The following is an 18,736-nucleotide window of genomic DNA, read 5'->3' as shown; positions in this document are numbered from 1 at the left end:
GAGAGAAGCCAAGAGAGAACAGAACAAAAGAAACAGCACCAATGATGATGAGTGTCAGGGGACATGTAAGAGTCTACAAAAGGGTGGCTTCAGACCTAAAGCAAAAGCCATGGAAAAGGTCAGTAGACACACCTCCAGCAAGAAAAAGAGGGTGAGATTTTGGTCACAGGGGTACACTCTAAATCATTTGGAAAAATAATTAGTACTGTCAATTAACGGCAGTTAACTTAACCGATTAACTCAAAACAAATTAATTCAATTAAAAAATTAATCGCAACTAATTTTTTTAATTGACCACCCTGAAAATAATTACGTCCTGTCTCGTTACTTTTGTTTATCACTGCAAAGTACCAAAACAATTAGTAGCGGTGGGTACAGAGTTGGTGGGTATCGGCTGGTCTATTTACCTCTTCAAGCTGGGGGTTGGGGGGTTAAGAAAACCCAGTTTGGCCCATCTCAACTTCTAATACTCCGATAAAGAGAAGAATCGATATATTTGTTTAATCAAGAAAACGTTCAGTGAAGGAACAAGTACGAAAAGTTAGTACCTGTGATAGCCCTACGGATCTCTCGTGCTGCTTCTTCCCGCATCTCAATTGAAGCTTGTTCACTGTACCAGGCAGCATGTGGGGTGCAGATCAGGTTTGGTGCATCCTTCAGTGGACCCTGACTAAAGCTAAATGAAATTTTAAAACAAGATCAAATGACAAAAAAAAGAATACATTGGGGGGGTGGGATGGGGAATGAGGGGATTTTTGCATATCTTTAGAATTAACAGCTACAACCACAGGATGAACTGTACCAATATTTTTTGGGTGGATTTGTTTTTAAATTTTACAGTTAATTTGATGTATTTCTAGTTGTGTAAATAAGTAACAATTATTCTCCTTGGACTCAAGGGGTGGAATAAAAGAGAAAGCAGCACTAGATTCTGACCAGTGCACCTATTTCTAATCACTGCCACTCACAATCAGATCGAGAAAAAGATACGGTGAGCCCAATCCCAACATCTGTTCAAGAAACGACTCCATTTGGGTCCATTATGACAAAATTTATCATCATTTTTACACCCCTAACAAAGCTTTGTTTCTTTAAAGAGACACTGTTAGCTTGAAATCTAGTCAATTAAAAAAAAAAGTTAAAATTAGTTCCAGGTAATACACTTGCCTGCATCCCCCTGACAATTTTTCCTATTTCACATTTTCCTGTTTTTAATTGGTTTCTCTTTCCTGTTGCAGTGTGAAAAACCCACCTAACAATACTAGAGATGGACTAACTGACCGACTGACTATCCAGGGGAAGCAATGAAACCAACTATACAAAAAGTGCTGTCAAATGTACAAACTAAAACTGAGAAAATAGTGACACTTTCCCCCTCCAATTTCTTTCAGTTATAATAATCTTGAAGTGTTACTTGCAAGAAGAGGAGAGAAAATATTTTTAGACAGAAGTCTGCTCTCAGAGTTGGCAGCAATTCTTAAAGCGACAGACTTCATCTCTAGTTTTAAATACCTGCCAAAACTTTCTCCAATACAATATTTGCACGACAACGGTTAGTCTCTATGGACTAAATGCTGTCCTCAGACAACACACACTGAAGCCCAAGGAAACTATGACCCTGATCTTGCACTTAAATCTACGTTGATGGACCCTTGACCTACAGGGACTCCCCACTCTAGTCAATGCGACTTCTTGTGGGTGCAAGGATTTGCTTGTGCAGATCTGATGGCAGGAGTGGGGATATCTGAAAGCAGAATTTTGCCCCCTGGATATTAGACTGTGGTTTTGCTCACAGTATTGCTCTGTTGTAATGGTTACACTTAGAAGTAAACAAATGCAGGGCCAGAATAAGGATTTTTTTTTTGATGTGGCATCCTGTATACTACAGATGCAAAAACTCTACAGGGAAGGACCCTTTTTATCACTATTTTTAAAAGGGTTATCTCAGATGATCTCTCAGACGTCTGATGAGCGGAAAATCACGAAACAGATGTCTCTATAACGGATCCTCAATTCCTGAATCTGTTCCTCTTCAAGTTATGAGGATTGTAGCAGTTTAAACCATCTAATAAGAAATGCAGGCTTCTTCCTGCCTGCACCCAGCAACTGCATGATTGTCAGTTCCTAGGTTTAATCCATTGCAAACCACTCCCAAACTCAGAGGTCAGGCTCAGGACTCATGGAAAGACTGTAATGGTGTTTTCTGTGTTTAAATCATACCACCAAAGCTACTAACTGGAGACACTGGTACATTTGTGGCTGCAACTGTGGACTACCTCATGGTATTCAGCAAACTAAACATAGTGTCACCAGCTCTGCTAATGGCATCAAAAATATCTGGACTCTGGTCATCTCTCTCAATTCCACAAACTTGCCTGCTTATAATTCTCAGGTACCCAGCAGAGAGAATCTGGGTGATGGATACGGAATCTATGCAATGAGGTGGGAGGGTCACACCCATACAGCTTCATAAAAGGATAGTTTTTCCCAAAAAATCTCAACTCCCCCCACCTTACTGAAAAGTACTTATACTACCACTAACTTTCCTCTGGCAGGGAGAGCTGGCCAGGGCTTCCCCCTATCAATGACAGGAAAGGAGTGTGTTCTTTTCCAGGCCATGAAGCACAAAGCCATGCCCAGCATTTGAACTTGGGTTCTTGGGGCAGGGCAGTACACTTCACTACTGAATTACCCCCATGACATTTTTTTAAATCTTGTATTTAACTTTTTTTTCTGCTCCCTCCTGACTGTGTACAAAAGCTCCATCTGCATTTACATTAATCCAGAGCTGCACAGATACATATTGCTTTACTAAGGAGGATTCAACTGCTAGGTGGAAGGAACGCTTCTTTGCTTCATTGTTGTTGGATGCATCATGCACTAATACTTAAAAATAAGAAAGCGAACAAAATATAAAAAAAGAAAAAAGAAAAAAAAAAGGAAAAGCACCTGAATGGTTCTGACTCATGTACATCTAAGGCTGCCCCTCGTATCCTTCCTTCCTTCAGGGCCTGTGCAAGTGCTTTTTCGTCTACTAACCCACCTCGAGCTGTGTTGACCAGGAAAGCCCCTTGTCTCATCTAGGGAAAGTTAAAAACAAGGATGATGAAATAAAAATAAATGAAATAAAATCGTTGTGGCATTATTATTTACTCAAAGGAAGCATCCATTACAACAAAGGCTATTCAACTGGATTAACCTATCACCAGTTGTCTTCCCTTTTGGAAAGTACCATAAAATTTGATGCTTCAAATGTAAAACAATATTTCACAGCACTTATAACGTTTTGTTTCTTATAAGTAGGGTGTCTTGTAACAGAACCAATGCTTTACACACTGTGCAGTATACGATCAGAAGAGGTAAACATGCATATGAAGCTGACAGATTATTATTATTTTTTTTATTTCACTGTGAAATTGTATGAGACGGAAGCTATTACACATTGCTAACCAAAATCACATGTTGTGGTTTTTAAACTTTAATGCAAATGAAACGCTAAATGGATCTTTTAGAAAGCTCAATGATTTTGTATCTTCCAAGACCTTTTGCTTTAGTTAACAAGATGTAGAAGATTTATACTTTATTTACTGCTGATACTTAAACTCACTTCCCCCTCCTCATGAGACTTTTCAAATCAAGACCCAGGAAATTCTCGTTTTATTCAATTAGAAGGCATTGGAATGGTATTGGCTGGGAATATTGTGAGCTTTGGCAAGAGTCTGTGCACTGCGTTGCTCAGATTAGCATTATGGTCCTCCACACTCAGCTTCAGCTACAAGACTTCATGCCATAATGTAATCGCAACATGAACACAAAATGGAGATTTAAATTAGAAAGATGATAGTCTAGAATGAAGGTAGAAATAAAGACTTCAGGGTCTCACGTCAATCAGCACCAGTATTCAAGCATCCATAGCATGTTTCCCATACGTAGGCCCCGACCCTGCAAACATTACTCCTGGGGGAATTCTGTGCCAAAATGTTAAAAATTCTGCACCAAAACATTTAAAATTCTGCACACAATATTTTAAATTCTGTAAAATGCTGCATGTTTTATTTGTCAAAATACACAATATAATCATGCTGGTTTCAATTATTTTGGTAATTTCTTTAAACTATAATACAATGGATGGAGAATGGGAGTGGGGAGCATTAGAGGAAATCTCCAAATCCCCTCTGACAGTAATGTAGCTAGGTTTGACCCTTTATTTCTAGTTATTAGTCAACAAATATATGCAGCCATATGCTCAATGTTACATCATAGGCAACTGAAGAGCAAGTGAGGGCTGAGGAATCAAACTAACAATTTATATTGGGTACTGACCATCTCCAAAAACGTCAGCAGCAAACAGTTCATGAAGCACATTTTGATCAGAAATTTTTTCAGTCCAAAAATTTAGACCAGTTCTAATCACTAAAGCACCATAAGCATTTATGAGGCCATACTGTCCTTTACACCACTCTGGCAATGTAAAGGAGCCTTAAAACATTTACACCTGTTTTATACTCCTGGGGGGAATTCACTAAGAACAGTGGGAACAATTCACTAAGCATTCTGCTCTGCCTGAGGGGGACAGAGCTTGCACCACAACTGCCTCCTCAGAACCCCCCCAAAATCCTACCCTTCCACACCAAGCATGCTACAATAGCAAGCGAGAGGGACAGAGTGTCTCTTTCCATCTCACATGCATGACTGCCCAGCCCCGCCAGGCTTCCCACCCCGGCGGTGATTTATGTCTCTACCGGCTGCTCCAGGTGCCAGAACTGACCTGCCTGCACTGACCGAGAGCGGCGTATGACCACTTTGTTTCCCCATCAGAAGTCATTTTTCTGTGGGAAGCAAAGAAATCTGCATGGCACACGAATTCTGCACGTGCGAAGTGACACAGAATTCCCTCCAGGAGTAATACATTCCCATGCATCAAACTGAGCATCTGTAGAAGTGTTTGCAGGATAGGGGTCATAAATAAAGATGGGTGCCCAAGTCCCCATCTTGATCTGATCCCATCATCTCAAAAACAACAACACGATTTTTGAATAGCGAATGAACTCTAACAACTTATTCTAAATGGGAAAAGGATTTTTACAGGATCATCAGTCGCTCTTTTGCAACTAACGCCTTGGCTAGAAATGCCAAACTGATGCACAGTAGGAGTATTTAAAGGAAAAAGTGCAAGGAAAGGAATCTCCTCAAAGTCGTTTGGTAGGATGGTGGGAAACAAAACTAAGATTTACACATATCTGATAAGATCATAACAGAATTCATGTACTACATTGGCCAACCCACCCGCTCTAACCATGGTCTGACCCCTCTCACCTGCAGATTTTTAGCCCTGCCGGGGGACATCTATAGATTCCAGGGAAGCATACGTGTGCACTGCCCAATTCAGCACTCACATAAGTGACAGGACGTATTGGCCTTAAGTATCGTGTAGAACATTTATATATCCTCTAAAGAGCTTGGAAATTTTAATCATAGTGGATACTGCTCAAATCCATTTTCCATCCACAAAAACCTGCCTTGACTTTTCATCTCCAGTGCTATTTATACAGCTGTAAAACTAGTAGTAGGATAAATCAAAACCAAACAGAATGTGGATGTATAACTGTATTCTAGAGGGAGTGAGCTACGTGAGTCACAGTCAACTGCAACGGTAGTTGCATATTAGGAATGACTCTTTTTTACTACTCTAAATTAATCCTGTGTAACTGCTATTATTATACAAGAGATATTGCCATAAATAAAATGTCTCCTTTATGAGTTTGTAATGTGATGAACAGGTAAAGATGATTTCTGCTTCAGAAAAAGAGCAATGAGCACTCATTGCCCTGGACTCAGTTTACTTGAGCTACATAGGAGATGGAAGGCCAAATGTGCTGGCTGGGCAATACACCAAATAATTTAGAGGATAAGTCAGCCTAACAAGGAAAGAGAGGCTCCTTCCTAAACTTTTCAAAGAGGTTCAAGGACATTCAATTTAAAGATCCATTAACAAGCAGTTCAGGTTGTGACCTTCCCCTTTGTGTATATATAAATGAGACCTTTTCATTACATTAACACATAACACTGGATAATGTGGCATATTTTATCATTGAAGACATATAGACCAACTATGGCATATGTAGGTATAAAAATGATGGCTAATTTGTAATTTATATACATAAAAATTAAGTCAATTAGATAATTATGGAATATACCATTAGACTATAAACCATTAGAAGACACTGAAGGGTTAACCCTTTTTCATAAATTAAGCAAAGAATTTATATTTTGCAATTTATTTGAGCATAAGCTTTCGTGAGCTACAGCTCACTTCATCGGATGCATTCAGTGGAAAATACAGTGAGGAGATTTATATACACACAGAACATGAAAAAATGGGTGTTATCATACACATTGTAAGGAGAGTGATCACTTAAGATGAGCTATTACCAGCAGGAGAGTTGGGGGGGAAGGCGGGGGGAGAAAACCTTTTGTAGTGATAATCAAGGTGGGCCATTTCCAGCAGGTAACAGGAACGTCCAGCTATCTTCGAGACACCACTGACTTCCTGAGGAAACTACAATCCATCGGTGATCTTCCTGAAAACACAATCCTGGCCACTATGGATGTAGAAGCCCTCTACACCAACATTCCACACAAAGATGGACTACAAGCCATAAGGAACAGTATCCCCGATAATGTCATGGCAAACTTGGTGGCTGAACTTTGTGACTTTGTCCTCACCCATAACTATTTCACATTTGGGGACAATGTATACTTCAAATCATCGGCACTGCTATGGGTACCCGCATGGCCCTACAATATGCCAACATTTTTATGGCTGACTTAGAACAACGCTTCCTCAGCTCTCGTCCCCTAACGCCCCTACTCCACTTGCGCTATATTGATGACATCTTCATCATCTGGACCCATGAAAAAGAAGCCCTTGAGGAATTCCACCATGATTTCAACACTTTCCATCCCACCATCAACCTCAGCCTGGACCAGTCCACACAAGAGATCTACTTCCTGGACACTACAGTGCTAATAAACGATGGTCACATAAACACCACCCTATACCGGAAACCTACTGACCGCTATTCCTACCTACATGCCTCCAGCTTTCACCCAGACCACACCACACGATCCATCATCTACAGCCAAGCTCTACGATACAACCGCATTTGCTCCAACCCCTCAGACAGAGACATACACCTACAAGATCTCTATCAAGCATTCTTACAATACCCACCTGCTGAGGTGAACAAACAAATTGACAGAGCCAGAAGAGTACCCAGAAGTCACCTACTACAGGACAGGCCCAGCAAAGAAAATAACAGAACGTCACTAGCCATCACCTTCAGCCCCCAACTAAAACCTCTCCAATGCATCATCAAGGATCTACAACCTATCCTGAAGGACGACCCATCGCTCTCACAAATCTTGGGAGACAGGCCAGTCCTTGCCTACAGAGAGCCCCCCAACCTGAAGCAAATACTCTCCAGCAACCACACACCACACAACAGAACCACTAACCCAGGAACCTATCTTTGCAACAAAGCCCGTTGCCAACTGTGTCCACATATCTATTCAGGGGACACCATCCTAGGACCTAATCACATCAGCCACACTATCAGAGGCTCGTTCACCTGCACATCTACCAATGTGATATATGCCATCATGTGCCAGCAATGCCCCTCTGCCATGTACATTGGTCAAACTGGACAGTCTCTACGTAAAAGAATAAACGGACACAAATCAGATGTCAAGAATTGTAACATTCATAAACCAGTCGGAGAACACTTCAATCTCTCTGGTCACTCGATTACAGACCTAAAGGTCGCAATATTACAACAAAAAGACTTCAAAAACAGACTCCAACGAGAGACTATTGAATTGGAATTAATTTGCAAATTGGATACAATTAACTTAGGCTTGAATAGAGACTGGGAGTGGATGTGTCATTACACAAAGTAAAAGTATTTCCCCATGTTTATTTCTCCCCCACTGTTCCTCAGACGTTCCTGTTAACTGCTGGAAATGGCCCACCTTGATTATCACTACAAAAAGGTCCCCCCCCCACGCTCTCCTGCTCGTAATAGCTCATCTTAAGTGATCACTCTCCTTATACTCTCCTTACAGTGTGTATGATAACACCCATTTTTTCATGTTCTGTGCGTATATAAATCTCCTCACTGTATTTTCCACTGAATGCATCCAATGAAGTGAGCTGTAGCTCACGAAAGCTTATGCTCAAATAAATTGGTTAGTCTCCAAGATGCCACTAGTACTCCTTTTCTTTTTGCAAATACAGACGAACACGGCTGCTACTCTGAAATTTATATTTTGTCACAATAAAGCCAGCTAGTAGCATTGTAACTATGCCCTGGTCTACGCTGGGGGGAGGGGGAGGTGAAATCGATCTAAGTTACGCAACTTCAGCTACGTGAATAACGTAGCTGAAGTCGAAATACTTAGACCTACTCACTGCGGTGTCTTCACTATGGTGAGTCAACTGCTGCCATTCCCCCGTTGACTCTGCCTGTGCCTCTCGCGGCGGCGGAGTATAGAAGTCGCTGGGGGAGCGTTCGGGGGTTGACTAAGTTAGACTAGACAGATAAATCAATCCCCCCTGAATCGATCGCTGCCCGCCGATCTGGCGGGTAGTATAGACATACCCTATGTAAATATTAATAGTATCTCCAAATTATACTAATGACAACATTATTTTAAACAGTCATCAAATGTTAATGAAAATATAATAAAAATGGATGAATAACATGTTGTAGCCATGTTAGTGGATATTAGAAAGACAAAGTGGGTGAGGTAATATCTTTTATTGGACCAACTTCTGTTGGAGAGAGACAAGCTTTCGAGCTCACACAAAGCTCTTATTCAGGTCTAAGAAAAGCTCATCATGAGAGTGTGGGATGGGCGTCCAGTGCAGGTACTCTACAAGCTCGAAAGCCTGTCTGTTTCTCACCAACCAAAGTTGGTCCAATAAAAAAAGATATTCCTCACTCACCTTGCCGCTGAAGAACATATTGTCTAAAATATGATAGGGACTGGAGTTCCTGTGAATTTGCTATATGAATAACAGCTATATTTAATATAAATATTATATAAAGTGAATTTTATATGTTATTACGAATATTTTGTTTTTCAATTTACCTAATACTTTTATGAATTTATACCATATCAGCTGTTAAAGCAAAGACTGTATAACATAATGTATTCATACTCTTTATCCAAACTTCCATTTTATTTGAAGTAACGCATATCTAATATTTTATTACAATTTCTATTTTCTTAATAGAGAGTAATAAATAACAATATAAATGCATTTGATAAAATGCCATTTAAATGACATACTTTCTTATTTAATTTTAATGTGTAGATATCATTCAGCTTTAATTTTTGCTTATGTCTTGTTTCTGTACACAGCAGACCAGGCAGGTTTTCAAAGTACATACAACTTCTATATCTCAACACTAATAAGTCCTATTTACAAAATACGTATGTTGGACCCAATCTCACAATTCACTGGAACGCTGGAGCACTGCTGAGCCTATGTGAAGTCCAAGTGATTTCAGTGGAGCTCCATGTGGGTGCAGATCACTTGCCTCCACAGTGCTTCTTAACACACTGAGACTTTTCTGCTCAGTATTATATGATAACGTAATGAAAGAGTAATCATAATGTACGAGTGTAGTAGAAGAACCTATACTGAACAGAACAAAAGTCTAGAACAAAGACGTGACAGAGGACAGCTTTCTTTGCTCCCTTCACACTGCATTTCCTAGCTTTTGAGAGAGTTTTAAACTCAGATGATCTTGTACTTGGATTTTTCTACATACAGCCAATTGTCCAATTAAAGTATCCATTATTACATCTCATTAACATGAAGGCATGATCGATCCTATGAGATGTCGAGCATCCTCAACTCATATTGAAATCCCACTGAAGTCCATGGGCATAGCAGGTATTGGGTATTTCTCAGAAGCTGACCAATCATCATCTTAATTCAGTAGAGATATCTTCCATAGAACTTTTGTGTGGTATCAAATAAATTAATACAATAGATGTATATAGAGCATCAACAATACAAAATGAACATACATGATTTCTTAGTTCAATTTACCATTTTTACTTATATAATTGCCACACTCATACATTTAAAAAAGCTACACCTTTTAATATACATTATATATACACACCAAGGTTTGAGGCAGCAAATAAATACTGAATGCAAAAACCAAAATGTTTACCTTCTGAATTTCTCCAAAAAGGAACAATTGCTTCAGTTCTACACTTGAATATGTTTTAAGTATTTAGTAATTTTAGAATGCTTCATCTCAAGACCAAATCCATGTTATATATTATTTTCCCCAAATAACCTACTACTGTAGTGTAAGCAATTATGAGGGAAACATTCTGCAACCATTAGGAATTAACACAAGAGGTCGCCAGTTAGTCATGATCCTTAAGTTAGGGATACAGAAACTCAAACTGTAATTGAAGTATAAAAGTGAAGTGCAACTTTTGTTACTAATATAAAGAGGATGTATGTACCTGAAGATACAACAGAAGTGCTTTTAAGTAAATGTCAATGAATCAAGCAACTACATCTGATCAGTGTTCAGCATAACACACTATTTCAACAAAAGAGAAATTAGCAAGTAAAATGAATAAAAAATAACACTGTATAAGATATCATGTATTTCTTAACTAGTTATTAACCTGCTTAACAAATAGTGAAATAGCAGATGGAAGAGAAAATTAATACAGATCTGAATTTGCATGTTTACACAGAGAAACTCTACAGTTTGCAGAAAGTCAGTAATTATAAAACTACACCCAGCCTGTAGGGTACATTTGGATGGTTACCTGTTTAATGGTGAAGTCATTAATAAGATGATGATTGTGTTCATTCAAGTTGCAGTGCAGGGTTACACAGTCACTGTGAAATAGCAGGTCCTGTAAAGTGCTCACCCGCTGCAGTCCAAGAGCACGTTCAATGCCATCTGAGAGGTATGGGTCATAAAAAAGAACACTAAAGCCAAAGGCCTTTGCACGTAGTGCGACTGCTTGCCCAACCCGTCCTAGAATGACACAGACATACAAACAAGAGAGAATGTTTCTGGTAGAAAGTGGCATATTTGTGTAATTATTGTTACGAAACATGTACGTGGTGCTGTAAACTTACATGCGATTTTACAGAACATAGGAAAGAGACATCCCATGTCCCATTAGAAATTCTCATTACATAGCTTTATATTTAAGGGTTGGTTTATGCCATCCCTGACCAAAACAAAGCAACAAGACTGCTCCATAAAATATAAACAAAATGGCAAGCTGTAATGCCAAAAGGTGGATTGTATGAGACCTATGGTAACCTGGGTCTGCTCAACAGGTGGCACTATTTGCTGGACGTGCTGACGACAAATCACTGATGTTCCGGACTGTTCCCTGCGATGTAGTTGTTGCCACGCCAGTCCCAGGTATATGAGAGAGACAAGGTGGGTGAGGCAATACCTGAAGAAGAGCTCTATGTAGCTCAAAACCTTCTCTCTCTCACCAACGGAAGATGGTCCAATAAAAGATATTACCTCACTCACCTTATCCCTGCGAAGTACTCATTTTTCTCCATGTCTACACAGTCAGCTCGAATAAAAGGTTGTTAAGTGAATGTCTGCAATTTCAGTTAATACGAAATAATTTCTTTAAAGTTCCCTCTCTGCCTGAATTTATGACACACTACACAGCAAGCTGTGACAACATGATTATTTCAAAAACAGGTCAATATTCAAAACATTCAAATTCTTGCAATTGCTATTAGCAGATGAGTCTACCCTCCCAACTTGTTTTCAGTTTATGCAGTCTTTAAAATCCTTTCAGCTCACCTGCCCTGCCCCCGCCCCCATCCCCATGTGCACTTTCTGAGATGGTACTTTCCACTTTTACATTCTTCTTGATGATGGGCTTATTCTGTAATGCCTACAAGAAACCTGCCATAGGTCTTCTGTTTGTTCATTGTCCATATAGCTAAACCATAAACAAAGGGGCTCCATCATAACATGCACTACTCCTGTTGAGTAGCTGCAGTGATAATCTTGTACTGCGTAGTGTCTAGAGGCAACACTGTGGTAGGCACTGTACACCCATCTATAATGAAAAGACAGTCCCTAGCCTAAAATAAACTCATAATCTAAGTAGTACAATCTACCTTATTGCCTTAGTTCTTCCTCATTTACCCTTTCTTACTCTTATTACTTCCTTAAGTCATGTTTTAAATTGGTTTAAGGAAAGGATCCCACCTTGCATGTGTACTGGGAGGTCCTTATCTCACTTATTATAACACACAGATAAGTAATACTAAATCAAGGTCACAGGACTGGCATGTTCTGTGTGAAGAGAGTTTGGGAATACAAATGTTTTGAAGAAATACAACTATTTGTACGGTACTGTACTTTACATTCAGCTATCAGGTTGAGAATTTGAGACATAAGGATATTTCAGAAGTATCAGAATCACTAGACTCACCAGGAAAGCCAATGCTCAGTCTTAAAAATATCGATGGAAAGTTTTGTTTTGTAACATCTGTGTCTATTCAAAATGCAACAGAAGAAGATGGAAAGACATGGGATTTTCCTAACCGTGTTTTAAGGGATTTCCCAATGTTCTTCAGTTTCTTTTTGAATAAACACAAGAAGCCACAAAAAGAGGTTTCTTCTTGACCATCTAACCTGAACACAGTAATTCTGGAGTGTCTGGTACATTTAGAATTCTGGAGTGTCTGATACATTTAGAATATTGAGCAGTCAGTCAATATAACTGGTACTGTTTGCTATTCCCTTGGGACTTCTATTAAGACACAGTCTTCAAAACATATTGAAATAAAAGACTGTGTATACTAGTTGTTTACTTTTGAGGATCTGTTTATAATGCTTAATATGCAGCAAGGGAGATTTAGGTTGGATATTAGGAAAAACTTTCTAACTATAAGGGCAATTCACCTCTGGAATAGGTTTCCAAGGGAGGTTGTGAAATCGCAATCACTGGAGGCTTTTCAGAACAGGTTGGACAAACACCAGTCAGCAATGATCTAGGTTTACTTGTTCCTGCCACAGCACAAGGAGCTGGACTTGATGACTTCTTGAGGTCCCTTCCAGCCCTACATTTCTAGGATTCTATGAAAATCAGAAATATAGCAAACTTCTAGTGTAATTAAAATATTTTTCAAGATTTGGGACCTATATAGCTCAGTGTACATAATTTGTGAACAATAATTTCACAAAGAATAAAGTGTATTACATGTGCTATCTTCCTGTACCTCTCACCTTTGGAATACATTATGGGTGGGTCTATTGGAATGGACTGACCAGTTTAAAACTGAAACCTTGGTTGTAATCAACAGAATGTTGGTGTGTAGACTAATATATTAGAGCCTTCAAATGCATGTGTGGAACCTCCCACTGAAATCACCGGGAGCCACGTGTATGTGTTTGAGGGAAGAAACTGGCCAATGATGATTTAACGGGAGAAAAGTTTGCTGTAGCTGATGGTCCAGATTTAACCATAATCTCTGTACATGGAACAGACTGCATCATGAATCGGCCACGAGTTTAAGAACGTAAGAGCAGCCATACTGGGTCAGACCAATGATCCATCTAGCCCAGTATTCTGTCTTCTGACAATGTCCACTGCCAAATGCTTCAAAGGAAAGTAATAGAACAGGGTAATTATCAAGTGATCCATCCCATCTGATCCATCCCTAACTTCTGGCAGCCAGAGGTTTAGAGACACCCAGAGCATGGGGTTGTGTCCCGACCATCTTGACTAATAGTGATTGATAGACCTATACTCCATGATCTTATCAAATTCTTTTTCTGAACCCAGTTACAATTTTGGCCTTCAAAACATTCCATGACAAAGAGTTCCACAAGTTGACTGTGCGTTGTGTGAAGAAGTACTTCCTTTTTTTTTTAAACCTGTTGCCTATTAATTTCCTTGGGTTTACTTTTGAAATTACTGTCAAACAACACAGCACAACTCTACAGCCTGTGACAGCTTTCCTTTCTATCTTGAAAATGTTTCTAAAAAATAAATCTAATTTAAGGAAATTACCAGTTGTGCAGTCTTGCAAACTGCTCTGAGGAAGCTCATAGTAGGAAGGTGATATGGAAGGGGGGGGTTCAGCTGTTGTGACCTGCACTGGATGTGCCATGTTTGTCTTTCTTCCACAGGACAGAAGCGACTTTGTCTGTACAAAGTGCAAGCTGGTCTCCATATTGGAAGAGAAGACTGAAGGTCTGGAGCAACAGATAACGACCCTGCGTTGCATACGGGAAACTGAGGATTTTCTGGACAAAACTCAGGATAGGCTTCTAGGGGCACAAAGCTCTACAGATACAGAGCAGGTTGCACAGAGGAGCCAAGAGGCCAGTGAAGAAGCTTGGCAACATGTGACCTCCAGAAGAGGTAAGCGGAATGTCCGGGTTCCAGTAACACAGACACAGGTAACTAACCGCTTTCATGTTCTCTCCACAGGTATCGTTGCGGAGAGCGGACCAGATGATATGTCTGGGGCGAGAAAGCAGAAGGAGACTCCGCTGGTTGGAAGGCATGAGATGCGCTGTCCTGAGGTTGGGAGTTCCACGACCACCACTCCCAAGAGGAGAAGGCGGGTGGTGGTGGTCGGGGACTCGCTCCTCCGGGGGACTGAGTCATCTATCTGCCGCCCTGACCGGGAAAACCGAGAAGTCTGCTGCTTGCCGGGGGCTAAGATTCGCGATGTGACGGAGAGACTGCCGAGACTCATCAAGCCCTCGGATCGCTACCCCTTCCTGCTTCTCCACGTGGGCACCAATGATACTGCCAAGAATGACCTTGAGCGGATCACTGCGGACTATGTGGCTCTAGGAAGAAGGATAAAGGAGTTGGAGGTGCAAGTGGTGTTCTCGTCCATCCTCCCCGTGGAAGGAGAAGGCCTAGGTAGGGAGCGTCGAATCGTGGAAGTCAACGAATGGCTACGCAGGTGGTGTCGGAGAGAAGGCTTTGGATTCTTCGACCATGGGATGGTGTTCCAAGAAGGAGTGCTAGGCAGAGACGGGCTCCACTTAACGAAGAGAGGGAAGAGCATCTTCGCGAGCAGGCTGGCTAACCTAGTGAGGAGGGCTTTAAACTAGGTTCACCGGGGGAAGGAGACCAAAGCCCTGAGGTAAGTGGGAAAGCGGGATACCGGGAGGAAGCACAGGCAGGAATGTCTGTGAGGGGAGGGCTCCTGCCTCATACTGGGAATGAGGGGCGATCAACAGGTTATCTCAAGTGCTTATATACAAATGCACAAAGCCTTGGAAACAAGCAGGGAGAACTGGAGGTCCTGGTGATGTCAAGGAACTATGACGTGATTGGAATAACAGAGACTTGGTGGGATAACTCACATGACTGGAGTACTGTCATGGATGGTTATAAACTGTTCAGGAAGGACAGGCAGGGCAGAAAAGGTGGGGGAGTAGCACTGTATGTAAGGGAGCAGTATGACTGCTCAGAGCTCCGGTACGAAACTGCAGAAAAACCTGAGTGTCTCTGGATTAAGTTTAGAAGTGTGTGCAACAAGAGTGATGTAGTGGTGGGAGTCTGCTATAGACCACCGGACCAGGGGGATGAGGTAGATGAGGCTTTCTTCCGGCAGCTCACGGAAGCTACTGGATCGCATGCCCTGATTCTCATGGGTGACTTTAATTTTCCTGATATCTGCTGGGAGAGCAATACAGCAGTGCATAGACAATCCAGGAAGTTTTTGGAAAGCGCAGGGGACAATTTCCTGGCGCAAGTGCTCGAGGAGCCAACTAGGGGGGGCGCTTTTCTTGACCTGCTGCTCACAAACCGGGTAGAATTAGTGGGGGAAGCAAAAGTGGATGGGAATCTGGGAGGCAGTGACCATGAGTTGGTTGAGTTCAGGATCCTGACACAGGGAAGAAAGGTAAGCAGCACGATACGGACCCTGGACTTCAGGAAAGCAGACTTCGACTCCCTCAGGGAACGGATGGCCAGGATCCCCTGGGGGACTAACTTGAAGGGGAAAGGAGTCCAGGAGAGCTGGCTGTATTTCAAGGAATCCCTGTTGAGGTTACAGGGACAAACCATCCCGATGAGTCGAAAGAATAGTAAATATGGCAGGCGAACAGCTTGGCTTAATGGTGAAATCTTAGCGGATCTTAAACATAAAAAAGAAGCTTACAAGAAGTGGAAGGTTGGACATATGACCAGGGAAGAGTATAAAAATATTGCTAGGGCATGTAGGAATGTTATCAGGAGGGCCAAATCGCACCTGGAGCTGCAGCTAGCCAGAGATGTTAAGAGTAACAAGAAGGGTTTCTTCAGGTATGTTGGCAACAAGAAGAAAGCCAAGGAATGTGTGGGCCCCTTACTGAATGAGGGAGGCAAACTAGTGACAGAGGATGTGGAAAAAGCTAATGTACTCAATGCTTTTTTTGCCTCTGTTTTCACTAACAAGGTCAGCTCCCAGACTGCTACGCTGGGCATCACAAAATGGGGAAGAGATGGCCAGCCCTCTGTGGAGATAGAGGTGGTTAGGGACTTTTTAGAAAAGCTGGACGTGCACAAGTCCATGGGGCCGGACGAGTTGCATCCGAGAGTGCTGAAGGAACTGGCGGCTGTGATTGCAGAGCCATTGGCCATTATCTTTGAAAACTCGTGGCGAACCGGGGAAGTCCCGGATGACTGGAAAAAGGCTAATGTAGTGCCAATCTTTAAAAAAGGGAAGAAGGAGGATCCTGGGAACTACAGGCCAGTCAGCCTCACTTCAGTCCCTGGAAAAATCATGGAGCAGGTCCTCAAAGAATCAATCCTGAAGCACTTGCATGAGAGGAAAGTGATCAGGAACAGCCAGCATGGATTCACCAAGGGAAGGTCATGCCTGACTAATCTAATCGCCTTCTATGATGAGATTACTGGTTCTGTGGATGAAGGGAAAGCAGTGGATGTATTGTTTCTTGACTTTAGCAAAGCTTTTGACACGGTCTCCCACAGTATTCTTGTCAGCAAGTTAAGGAAGTATGGGCTGGATGAATGCACTACAAGGTGGGTAGAAAGCTGGCTAGATTGTCGGGCTCAACGGGTAGTGATCAATGGCTCCATGTCTGGTTGGCAGCCGGTATCAAGTGGAGTGCCCCAAGGGTCGGTCCTGGGGCCGGTTTTGTTCAATATCTTCATAAATGATCTGGAGGATGGTGTGGATTGCACTCTCAGCAAATTTGCGGATGATACTAAACTGGGAGGAGTGGTAGATACGCTGGAGGGGAGGGATAGGATACAGAAGGACCTAGACAAATTGGAGGATTGGGCCAAAAGAAATCTGATGAGGTTCAATAAGGATAAGTGCAGGGTCCTGCACTTAGGACGGAAGAACCCAATGCACAGCTACAGACTAGGGACCGAATGGCTAGGCAGCAGTTCTGCGGAAAAGGACCTAGGGGTGACAGTGGACGAGAAGCTGGATATGAGTCAGCAGTGTGCCCTTGTTGCCAAGAAGGCCAATGGCATTTTGGGATGTATAAGTAGGGGCATAGCGAGCAGATCGAGGGACGTGATCGTTCCCCTCTATTCGACATTGGTGAGGCCTCATCTGGAGTACTGTGTCCAGTTTTGGGCCCCACACTTCAAGAAGGATGTGGATAAATTGGACAGAGTCCAGCGAAGGGCAACAAAAATGATTAGGGGTCTGGAACACATGAGTTATGAGGAGAGGCTGAGGGAGCTGGGATTGTTTAGCCTGCAGAAGAGAAGAATGAGGGGGGATTTGATAGCTGTTTTCAACTACCTGAAAGGGGGTTCCAAAGAGGATGGCTCTAGACTGTTCTCAATGGTATCAGATGACAGAACGAGGAGTAATGGTCTCAAGCTGCAGTGGGGGAGGTTTAGATTGGATATTAGGAAAAACTTTTTCACTATGAGGGTGGTGAAACACTGGAATGCGTTACCTAGGGAGGTGGTAGAATCTCCTTCCTTAGAGGTTTTTAAGGTCAGGCTTGACAAAGCCCTGGCTGGGATGATTTAACTGGGAATTGGTCCTGCTTTGAGCAGGGGGTTGGACTAGATGACCTTCTGGGGTCCCTTCCAACCCTTATATTCTATGATTCTATGATTCTACCACAAGGATTAGTTACTAACGAAATGTTGATGTACATTTTGAACAAAATGATAAGTGCTGACAGCATGGGCAACATTCTGTTCCCCTGGCCCTTGTTCACCTCTCTTAAGTATAAGGGGCTAGCAAGAGTGTTATTGAGGGGTGTGGTATTTGCAGTATGCAGATAATACTAACTGTATATTGCCACCTTGTCTGACATGGGCAATGCAACTCAGAACCTCAGACAACATCTAGCTGAGACTGGGGCACTGGTGAAAGCAAGCTGTCTGAAGCTGAATCCAGACAAGACCAAGAGGATGATGGAAAGCAGGAAACAGCCACTGGTAATATCATCCCCTTTGACTGAGGGAGTGCATCTGCTGCTGGTCACCAGGGTTTGCAACTAAGGGGTGATTTCCCAGTTACTGTTAAATGATAATTGTAGCAGTAACCAGATTGGCTTTCTATTAATCCAAGTACTTCTATGCTCATCTTCAGGAATACCTAAACGCTTTTACCATCTGCAGCTGGCCAGGAGGTTGTGACCTATTCTTTCAGATACAAGCCTGGCTACTATTATCCATGCCTTTGTCACCTCAA

At 41.9% G+C, this 18,736-nt stretch overlaps 1 protein-coding gene across 18 annotated transcripts in view; it reads right to left on the bottom strand.

Annotated features, from left to right (window-relative positions):
* CTBP1 (C-terminal binding protein 1) overlaps positions 1-18,736 on the bottom strand; it is a 418,690-nt gene that overhangs the window by 9,529 nt on the left and 390,425 nt on the right. For 17 of the 18 annotated variants that reach the window (XM_075128112.1, XM_075128113.1, XM_048849149.2 and 14 more), the window contains 3 exons: positions 10,870-11,084; positions 2,950-3,080; positions 549-676 (listed from right to left, as the gene is read on the bottom strand). In XM_075128112.1, coding sequence (XP_074984213.1) covers positions 549-676; positions 2,950-3,080; positions 10,870-11,084 — 474 coding nt within the window. The remainder of the gene's footprint in view (positions 1-548; positions 677-2,949; positions 3,081-10,869; positions 11,085-18,736) is intronic. The other variant, XM_048849139.1, reaches the window with a different exon arrangement.

Source organism: Caretta caretta, chromosome 4 (genome assembly GCF_965140235.1).
Source record: "Caretta caretta isolate rCarCar2 chromosome 4, rCarCar1.hap1, whole genome shotgun sequence".
Classification (NCBI taxonomy): Eukaryota; Metazoa; Chordata; order Testudines; family Cheloniidae; genus Caretta; species Caretta caretta.
The sequence above is the reverse complement of the archived record's forward strand: the minus strand, read 5'-3'. Positions and strand labels throughout refer to the sequence as shown.